This window comes from Semicossyphus pulcher, unplaced genomic scaffold, assembly GCF_022749685.1.
Source record: "Semicossyphus pulcher isolate SPU_LCO1_2020_fin unplaced genomic scaffold, fSemPul1.0.p SCAF_26, whole genome shotgun sequence".
In the NCBI taxonomy this organism is placed as follows: Eukaryota; Metazoa; Chordata; class Actinopteri; order Labriformes; family Labridae; genus Semicossyphus; species Semicossyphus pulcher.
In genome coordinates, this window is record NW_027211700.1 from 7,216,194 (window position 1) to 7,226,969 (window position 10,776).

The window sequence follows — 10,776 nt, forward strand, 5'->3', positions numbered from 1 at the left end:
TTCCTCCCTCTCCACCTTGTTGCCACTTTGAATCAGGAGCGATGCGGCGAAAGTATTCAGAGAATTCCTGCTGACCAAACCGACGCTGCCTGGCTGCTGTCTCTACATGGAGCAGCTCTACCCAAATAAGGCCGGGCTTCAAACTGGACGTGAGGGGAAGAGACGCGCAGACAGGGAGAGAGCGAGCTGCTGAAAGGCCATTGCCCTTTTAAGGATGAAGGTTCCTTTTTTTCCCTCTCTCTCTCTCTCTCTCCTTCCTATTCCTCCGTCATGCCTCCTCCCCTCCCTCCCTCTTTCTTACACTTGGTGGACGAGTGAAGTCATCTTGCCTCATCTGCTCCTTTTAAGCCAGCATTTTTTGGAGGGAGGTCCCTGCCAAAGCATATACAAACACTAAGTCAAGCATCCACAGTCGCCGCACACGCTGAAGTAGTAGCCAGCAGAGAACTGACCTTTTTCCTTCACACAGTGAGTATACTTTTATTTTATTCCTCTAGGTAGAATAAACATCTGTATTTGCAACAGTTTGAAAATACAGCGGTTAAAAATGTGTTTTAAATATAAGACGACGGCAGCAGGAGTTTCAAAATAAGAGCGTTTCTCTTGTTTTAAAGATCCAAGAGGAGGTCTGTGACTTTAAGACGCATCTGTACGTGTGTGAATGGAATATATAAGGTTGTACTGTAAAGTTGTTGCTGTTGATTATCATATATTTTATCCACTGGTGCATTCAAACTTGTTTACACCTAATTACATGTGATGGAGTCTGGTTGAACATAAGCCATTGACCCCAGAGGATTATCTCAATGCAAATAGACCTGCTGTTCATCCCTAATATGATTCAGATGGTATTCCCAGGGTTGGCGTGTTTTACCATGTGAAAGAAGAAGCACAGAGCCAGACAGTGCACATACTTTTTTATTTGCACAAGCAAATCATCCACACAGCCATACATGGGAAAGGCAGCCACACTTCCTCATGGGGCCAGAGATCCAGGCGGAGTTGCACGTTCAGAAACAGCTAAAAAGAAGTGTGACGAGAGCCAAATGTGGACATTTTACCAGAAAGTTGAGAAAATAAAGATGTGTAGGAAAAAGCCTAAGATGTTAACTATGTTTCTAAGAGCCTAAAATGTGTGTTACATTCAATACATTCAAATGACATTCAAAAAACAATCACAAGTAGAGGTTGGGAGGTTTAAATTTCCAGCTGTGTTCTTAAACGTTCATTCAAGCTTGCCTGGAAACACCCAGTGCTTCCAGTGAAACCAAGCCAGCAGTATAAAAGAAGGGAAGTACCAGCGGGCAGCTTAGCTTCTGAACAGCAGCACACGCAGCAGATAACCCTATCTCTGCAGCCAATCCTGCAGCAGCACATAAACACAGCAGAATACAGTGTCGCACAGTAAGTCCAGGAACTAACCCTGTTGCAGGACAGCACCATCTACGCTTACAGAGTCTGTGACATTTTCTTAGCTAGGACACAAGGCAGCTGCAAAGTTTGACAGAATTATCAGAAAAGTCTTGGCAGCGCTTTTCGGAAAGTAATCTTAGCGCTTATTAAAGTCTGGAAAGTCTCAGCAAAGCAGCAGCATATTTGCGCAGCTGGTAGAAAGCAGAGTCAGAAAAGCGCTCAGACTCTGAGGAGCATAATCACAGGAGTGCCTCCTTAAACCGAATGGAATCGACACTGAAGCCAAGTTTCAGCAGCTGAATAACTCATCACAACCTCTGACGAACATTATTACATTTAACCAAACGAGTTCCCAATAGTTTATTCAGACCAGGTCATTACACGGTGGTTAGTTAGGTTAACTGGAGATGAGGTGAGGCCGCATGACGCCACGTCCCCTCAGCCTGCCACAAAGGCCACAGCCCTCGCACTGGTTTCCTGTTCTGGCATGATGCAGATTTACCATGGTGATAGAGAAACAGCCGGAAAAACAGAGAGAGAGAGAGAGAGAGAGAGAGACGGGTGGATGTGGGGACGGAGGAAATGAAGTCATGTTTGTGGGATACAGTGTTCTTTTCTTTGAAATTTTGGACTCATAATATTTTCCTTTTCTCCTGTATCGTATCTTTTCTCTTTATTTATCATTCACATTCAACATCATAACCTTTATCTTATTGCTTAATCTCTTTTTTATTGAATCTTGGAAACAGCTCACCTTACATAGTAACACTTCTCTCCTTTATAGTGTTTTAATTCCTATCAGTATGCTAAAAAGTAGTAGCAAATGGAGATGGTGAATAGACTGTACTTGTATAGCGCTTTTCTGGTCATCCAACCCCTCAAAGTGCTTGTACACTTCATTTACACACTGATGGCAAATGCGTAATCTCCAATCAGGATTTGTGATGCCTTGAGGAACAATTTGGGGTTCAGCGTCTTGCCCAAGGACACTTCGTCATGTGACTTAAAGTTGTAATCTCGAAGATCTCAGTTTTGTGATCTTTGGCGGCACCTGTGGCGATAAACGGTAATTGCGGGAGCAAACTTCCCAATATCCAGACAGTGTTGCATGTGTGACGTCCACGGTTGGCTCCGGTTGTAACTCTTGATTTTCCTCGCTGACGGTCGCTTTCCTTTTTAGACTGTTTGCTTCATCTGAGCGTCGAATTTGTTTCTTTTTCTTTGGATTTTCACTTATTTTTGAAGTTGTATCTGTAGTCATCCATCTTTTCTTTGTTTGTTCAGCCATAGTAGATTACTTTTTACTCGCAACACTTGCAGAGACCGGAAAAGTAGCCGCTTAGCTCCGCCTACCCTCTCTGGCAGACCAACCACTGCTGGGTGATGGAAAGCGCGTCACTAACTGGGCGCCGCTTGGGATTTTGACACCCAGTCCATAATATTGCAAATGCAAAGGCTTTCATCAGTGGGCCATAGGCTCAATCACCATTGTGTTACCTCATTCGGCGATAGATGGTGACTTAACAGACATTTATTTACATGAAAATCTTCGAGATTATTACTTTAAGCAGTCAGTGAGAGACGACCGACTCTACCACTGAGCCACAGCCGCCAGCTGGTTGCCTAAAGCTGCAAAAACACGATTTTTTAACTGTATTGTATTAGTAACTATTGTCGATGCACCAGTAGAAGTTGTATCAGCAGTTGTTGGTTGTAGAGGCGGCTGTGGCTCAGTGGTAAAGCGGGCCGCCCCTCGATCGTAAGGTTGGTGGTTCGATTCCCATTTGCTCAGTTTACACATCGAAGTGTCCTTGGGCAAGTCACTGAACTTCAAATTGATTGGCTAGATCCTGATTGGACCATTGCGTAGCCTCTGCCACTAATGTGACATGTAGTGTAAAAGTGCTTTGAGTGGTCTGAAGACTAGAAAACCATTTACTAAGGCTTTTCGCAATGCAACTGTAGAAACAGCTGTCATAATGGTGTTAAAAGTAACAGAATTCAGTGTAACATACGGCAGTAGATGTGTTTCCTGAAAAGGCAGTTTTAAAGAGGGTTTGTAACAGAGTTTTTATATCATACGTCAAGTTAAAACTGATTTAAATATTTACAGAGAAGCAGCCAGACAGCCCAGGAGCTTGTTTAGCAGATAATCCTGAGTTATTGGACTTGGTCTGGGTCCCAGGAATTGCAGCAGGTCCCTGGATGCACATAAATACCAGAATAGAGACCAGGCCCTAGTGGACTTAACCTTCAAAAAGATAACATAATATTTCTGTGCTATGGACACATACAGACTGAGAGCATTTCTCTCCACAACACATGAGAGGGCACTGAGTGCACAATGTGGTGAACATAACTTCTATTTCCTTCCCTACAGAGCGCATACTGTGTGTGATTTGCATGTGTGGTCAAAAGAGAACTTTATGAGGCCGATGGAAAAAAAGTTATCAGCATACCAGACAAACAGTATTCTGTAATAGTGATTATATAAAGACGCATGTGTGTGTGTGTGTACCAGAGAGAGTGCATGCAGACAAAGATAAACTATAGTGTCTAACCTTGTGGTTGTATGTAAGTGAGCATGTTGCCCCAGCATGTGCGTTTGGTTTTTGGTGGTCTGGAGAAGCACCACAGGGAATGAAAAGAATATTAAACAAAGCTGGTGGTAACGCTCTGTGGACGCTCTGGGCAGGAATCCATCAGTGCTGTTGGCACGTAGACACTAATGTGCAGACATGCAGAAAACTATTTGCAGTGGTGGAAAAGGGTACACAAGTACTTTATGTATTATAACCACAAGGTAAAAAAAACCCTCCAGGACTATTTACTCCTACATTCAATTTGACTTGTAGTTAAGAGGACAAAGTAACTCACTGAAAGCAGCTATTAACAATATTTCCATTGGTCAAATAACTGTATAATCTGAAAGGAGATCCCCTTTAGCTCTACAGACTATTTTATTGCCTTTTAGCTAATTGTTTTACCGCCTGCACCTTGGTGGAGGCCAAAAACAGAGCTAAAAGGAGAGTGAATGTTGGACTTTAATATACCAGTTGGACAAAAACACGACTCCAAATCATAGATTGTATCAAATAAGTGGACGTAGCCTCAGTGATGTCATCCATTGGTTTGTGGACTGCCTTGAATTCTGCATTTTGGCTGTTGGCGTCTTGATTTGTTGGAGCCAGGAGTAACAGAAGAACAGCAGGGATGTATGGATACGAATGGCTATGCTTCTATGCCAGTTCGTAGGGGTAGTGACCTGTCAATCACAGGGAGCCACGCCCTAAAGCATACCCTGCTTTATTGACAATATAGAGTGTTCTGGTTTCCGTTTGTTCTACGCTTGTAGTCCGAGTAATATTGACCTATCACGTATAAGCAGGCTGCGGCGTATGCAGGAAAAACAGGCCGTGTGGAGAGCAAAAGCAGGCGGAACGTAATGCGCCTTAATACATCCCGACTCCCATCAGACAACGATTTACTTTCCTATTAATCTCTATAAACAGACATCTGCATGCTAACAGCTAACAATCCGTTTAAGTTAAAAAACGCTGTTGCAAAAGCCGTTCAGCATTTAGATTTCCCGACTTCCTTGAATGCATCAGAAAAGCTCCATCCGACCTCCGTTCAACAAACGAGCATTTTAAAAGTTGTTTTCTTCTCCTCTCGAGGGCAGACCTGACAAAATTTCCTTTTGTAGCACAAGTGAAAGTGGCTACACGCCCGGCATGTTCACCGCTGTCCCAGAGGCTACGTCGTCGTCAGACTGTAGCCGATGGGATCCAAGATTGAATAGGAGCATCATGTTCAAAACGAAGAGCATGCTATATTGACTTAAGCCTAAATCTAAATTGACCATGAACTCATACGAAAGGTATTAAATCTACTGGGAGACTCAATATAATCCGACTTATTTTTTCTACCAGTGAAGTCGTCCCCCTGCTGGCCATTAAAAACAGTGCAGGATTAAGGCACTTCTGCATTGGCTTCACTTTTGAAACTACGTTCACTTCTTATAACGTGTTTAAATGTAGCTCGATGTCTATCTGGTGTGTAAATAGGCAACTTAATGCTAACACGCTCTCTGTTTTATTCTAAAAGGTGTTCACGCTGCCATATTAAAGGTTTCAGTTTTGCTTTCTGATGAAAGCTTTGTATCTGCATTGTTTGGGATTTCCATGCCCTCAGATCAGTAGAAGAAGAAACAGGTGCAAAGGAGCAAGGAAGGAAGGATGCAAGGGAGGAAAGAATGAAAGAAAAAAGGGGTTAGGGAAAGGTTAGCTACAGTTCTAGGTACCACACATTTCTATCTGGGTATGCTCTGGTTGTAAGTAGCAGGTGTATTGAAAATGTGATGAATATATTGAAACAATACATTGGTCCACTCTTGACCTATTGTAACATTCTGTGACTTTATGCAATGAATACTCAATCCAGTTGGAAAAATCCAGTGACCAAAACAGATTCCTCACACCCACCATGACAAAAGAGCCTGTGTATTGTTCATAAACAAGAACTTTATTGTTTCCAATGATGACAACATATCATCCTCCCCTCCTCGAGAGTAAACACCAGGGGTTTAACCTTTAACATTTGAACTTTGAACCTCCCCAGGAACAGGAAGTTGAAGTGACCTGACATCAAGATGGCAACAAAGGTTGGATGGTGCAGACAGCACTTGGTTTCGGGTTTTTGCACTTGGCTGTTGGCCCAAAGGCAATACAGACGCTAAAAAAAAAAAAGTGCTGGCAATGATATGAGGCAATGTGATGACAGAGAGCCGGACGGGAGAGAGAGTGTATGAATTTGTGTGTGCGCGTAAAAGGGGAAAATATGCGAAAACATTTGCTTGCTGATAGAGAGCTCTCATTGTACACCACTTTGCCTGGGACACAGCATCACAGGTCCTGATAGGCCTAAATGGTGTGCATAAGGAGACACAATGCTGTCCGTGCTATTTTTCTGGGAAAGGTATTCAAATTCAGCGCTGAAAATTTACGCTTATCCACGCTTTTGACCTGCATGTCCTTTATGTTTGTATTGGTGTATGTTATATACAATATCTGTATGTGTTTTTGCAAGACCTTTATATAGATTATTCACACTTCTATGCCATGGTGAGAATGTTAGCTATTGTTTTCAATGCAGAAAAACAGTAAGTTCTTTTGGTTGTCATGGATAAAAACACTGTTCAAGATGGCAGACAAGGATGGCACCAGAGATAACCCAACTACTTGTCATTCCTTTTACTTAGATTAGTAATTTTTTATGACATGTTCTTTCTTTTACTTCCTCCGTCCTCCATCTTCTCCTACAATTCCCCTGCTCAATCCTTCCACCACTTCATTCTCACGTTGTAGGGAGTCGGCATGGCTAACAAAGGTCCATCCTATGGCATGAGCCGGCAGGTTCAGGACAAGATCGACAGCAAGTACGACACCGAGCTGGAGCAGATCCTGGTGGAGTGGATCGTCCGTCAGTGTGGTTCTGGTGTGGGGAGGCCAGAGGCGGGCAAAGTGGAATTCCAGGCCTGGCTGAAGGACGGTTGTGTGAGTGCAACATGTCGTGTTTTCTTGGAACGATAATGATCTTTTATTTGCCTCTCCTTCCATTTACAACTTCTATTTCTTCTCCTCTATATTTGTCACCCTATCCTTTCGCCACAGGTCCTGGGCGAGCTGATTAACAGTCTGTCCGCCGGAGACAAACCTGTGAAGAAGATCCAGAGTTCGACCATGGCCTTCAAACAGATGGAGCAGATCTCGCAGTTCCTCAACGCTGCAGAGAAATATGGTGTCACCAAGACTGACATGTTCCAGACGGTGGACCTTTGGGAAGGTTAGAGTGGTTTCATGGTCTCCATTCATTGCCTACTGCATTTATTTAATGATATAAGACGGGTTTAAAGCCACTGAAAAACCCTACACTACAATAGCCTTCTAACTACTATAGGTTATAATAGTTAGCATCTAAAAAGAAGGTAATTTCAATCCAAATTCGAAATACTGTCATTACAGTTTCTGTAAACGTTCCTAAAAATTACGTTTGAATTGGGCTAATTAAGCTAACTTATCCCGCGATCCAAGTTCGAAGTTACAAGGTAGCTGTCTGGCAGTTTACACCTAAGGTTAGCACCATCTGCGTTCCAAGTTTTGACAGCATTGTGGACAACTGCTGGCCCTGTTTGTCGACCGCAGTTTTCTATTTTCGGCTGCCAGAGTTAAACGTGGGCCGTCGTCGACCTAGTTTTGGCGGTTTGTGTTGAGCAACAGCATGGAGAATTTTAGCTCCGTAATGGTATAGCACTAGCTAACACTACGCAGCCACCATTTAGCATTGTATTAATACAATCATTTTTAGTATCTCAGCTAACGTTGCACGTGTATGCTAACTGCTAACGATTAAAGGGGATAGCAAAGCATTTGGCAAGTCACCATTCTGTCACCAGTTGGAAGCTTTTCTCTACACTTTCTTTTGAATGTTTTTAGAGTTAAAGGTTCTGTATGATACTCTAGACGGATGGAGGAAGAACGGGAAGAGGCAATATTCATTGCTAGCTGAACACAGTCCAGATTTATTTCCTTGTCGCACAACAGCTAACCTGAGGTTGAGGTGTCCCCAGAAAAACAACAGGTTGGCTAACTGCTTAGCTCTCGATCGCTCAACATGTCTTCTCTTCCGCAGAATGCAGAACTCCAGCTTAAAAAGCTTTTTATCAAAAACTCCCTCTTCCCTCCCCCGGAACTAGTTCTCAGCCAATTACTCACTACGGTGGACACCTCCCTCAATACACAACTGCAAAACAACAGCAAACACAAACTTAAACCCAGCGTCACAATATCATGTAGGCTAGCTTTAAGCACAATGGTTGTGCAGAGGAGGGAAAAAATCTTGGATCTGAATATGCCCAATGCATCGGCACAGAAACATCACAATGAGTCTGATTTTAGTTTTAATAACCATTGCTCTTTGTTTGTGCGTGGACAGGTAAGGACCTGGCAGCGGTTCAGAGGACCCTGTCAGCTCTGGGTAGCTTGGCTGTCACTAAGGATGAAGGCACATACCAGGGAGACCCTAACTGGTTCTTCAAGTGAGTCAGATACATGAAGTTGGATCTGGAAGGTCACAACACTGGAATTTGTTTTTATTCACTAAATGACATTTTCAATAATATGTTGCAGGAAAGCACAGGAGAACAAGCGAGACTTCAGCGATGACCAGCTGAAAGCGGGCAAAAACGTCATCGGTCTACAGATGGGGTCCAATAAGGGAGCCAGTCAGGAGGGCATGAGCTACGGAAGACCCCGACAGATCATGTAAAATCACTGTGCCACAGAAACCCAAAACCTCTTCAGCTCCCTCACACCTTCCTAGAGCCTGTAAGCGTCTAACTGGGTCACTAACCCTTTCTTCATAAAACCTTTTGTACTTTAGAGTTTAGACTTTTCTTCCTGGTCTTGACACTCGTCCTGAACCCCTTATGTAGATGCTTGACAAGCACTCAGACCAGAGCTCACAATGCTTAGTTCCTTCCCCTGCAGTTAGGATCAGTACAAGTGAATTTTGTAGTCTTAAGTTGAAATAGAACCGTAAGAATGACCAATGCATTGCCTTGGAGGTAAAAACACCAAAATGATCATGTGCCAAATTGAGCTGTGCCTTCCTTCATAAGATTTAGGTAACAGTATTCATATTAGGCTAAAGATATCTGACCAGTTTCATCTGGCAGGTTTCTTCTACCACTTCCCACAATGCTATGCCTGCTGTATCAGCGCCAATATTTTTTGTACATTGTCTTATTAAATGATGCCTTTGAAATACATCTCTGGGTTGACTTTGTGATTTTTGGCAGCTACCAGAACTTGATCACTCTTGGGAAACTGGAAGGTTCGGTATCATACATACACATATGCAGCCTACAATTGATTTGTCCTTAACTACCAATATTTGAAAGAGGTTTAGTTGTGTTTCCCTGAACAGTTTTAAATGGGTTCTACGAAGGAAACGTTCACATGTCACTTTTGGGGTTTTGACATCTGAAAGGTACTTACTGGTGTATGTTCAAAAAAGGTAGATTATTTTCCCTACGCTATAAGCTAAGTGCAGTTTTTGTAGTTTTATATGAAGGTTACTTATTTTAGGTTATAAAACATGCTAGTAGCGTGCTTTTAAGAATAGCAGTGTTAATACTTTACTGTGCTTTCTTGGTCAATGCTAAAAATAATCTAACAATTTAAAGCTACCCTATCAGCTTCTGCTGTACTTTGTGTTTAGTGCTAATTAGCTTATGTTACCGTGCTAACAGGCTAAACTAAGACTTGCTTACCCACAAAGTATCATCATGCAAACATCAACATGTTAGCATCATTTTTTGTAAGTGTGATCTCAGTTAGCATGCTGGCCACAGCATTCAGCTGAAAGTACAGCTGTGCCAATACTGCAGCTATACAGGAGTGCTGGCATGGTTGTAGATAATCTGTCTTGTTAAAGGAGCAGTTTGCCCCTGGAAAAAGCCACTGTCAGTCAAAGCTGGTGTTCTCTGTCATCGATAGAGGCCATATTTGAAATTGGTGCCATAGCTGTGGAGAAAGTTGTACAAACAGCTCGTGGGCCCAATCCCAATCTCAACACTCACAGACTCACGGACTTTGAGGTGCGTGCCCGGTAAGTGTGAGAGTGCTTAGTGCTGTCCCACTGTCAGATCACAGAGTGTGTGAGGGCTTTGATGCGGACTTTTCAACACCAAATTACGGACTTTCCGTGAGTCCACATATCTGCAGACGTTACTGTGGTTCCAGGGTTCATAGTGAACTTGGTGACGTATACAAACGTGATTGTCCAGCCCCCCACTAAGTGTAAACAAATTTTCGTAAATTGATGTAGTATTCAATAAAGTTTGACCAAAAAATAATAAATGTAAACAATGAGAGCATGGACGGGAAACGGAAACCGCAAATACTTTTATCCGTAAGTGACAACAATTAAATATTTGCAATAAGTAACATTAATGCCTTTCTGACTTTTGATGGTTGTTAAATAAAGCTTATCTTATCTTAAAGTATGTAAACACTGTAAGACACACAAATACTTGCTGCAGGTCGGCTTTTTTACTTATTAGATTTACCATTAGATTTAATGGCCCATTTGGTTTCCTGGCAATGTGTGATGCCATGATCGTGCGTTTTTATGCATTTCTCAGACCCTCACAGACTCACGCACTGCACGCCTGACGCCATTAAAGTCACCCATTTTACATTCCCAGCGTGCATTGCTCCCCTCCCTTTGAAAGGAACGGCCCAGCGAGAGACACTGGAGTGAAATACTACCGTTTTTCAGTCAAGGACATTTATCGCTGCA

The 10,776-nt window shown here is 42.7% G+C and overlaps 1 protein-coding gene across 2 annotated transcripts; it reads left to right on the forward strand.

Moving 5' to 3' along the window:
* The first annotated feature begins 288 nt into the window (after nt 1-288).
* tagln (transgelin) lies at nt 289-9,241 on the forward strand. 2 transcript variants are annotated; one of them, XM_069676548.1, is made up of 6 exons: nt 289-468; nt 6,034-6,076; nt 6,780-6,968; nt 7,086-7,257; nt 8,407-8,509; nt 8,601-9,241. In XM_069676548.1, the coding sequence occupies exons 2-6, from the start codon at nt 6,065-6,067 to the stop codon at nt 8,737-8,739; spliced, it is 615 nt and encodes a 204-aa protein (XP_069532649.1). In that variant the 5' UTR covers nt 289-468; nt 6,034-6,064; the 3' UTR covers nt 8,740-9,241. The 2 variants fall into 2 exon arrangements, with proteins under 2 accessions (XP_069532649.1, XP_069532650.1); XM_069676549.1 differs by lacking the exon at nt 6,034-6,076.
* The last annotated feature ends 1,535 nt before the right edge of the window (nt 9,242-10,776 follow it).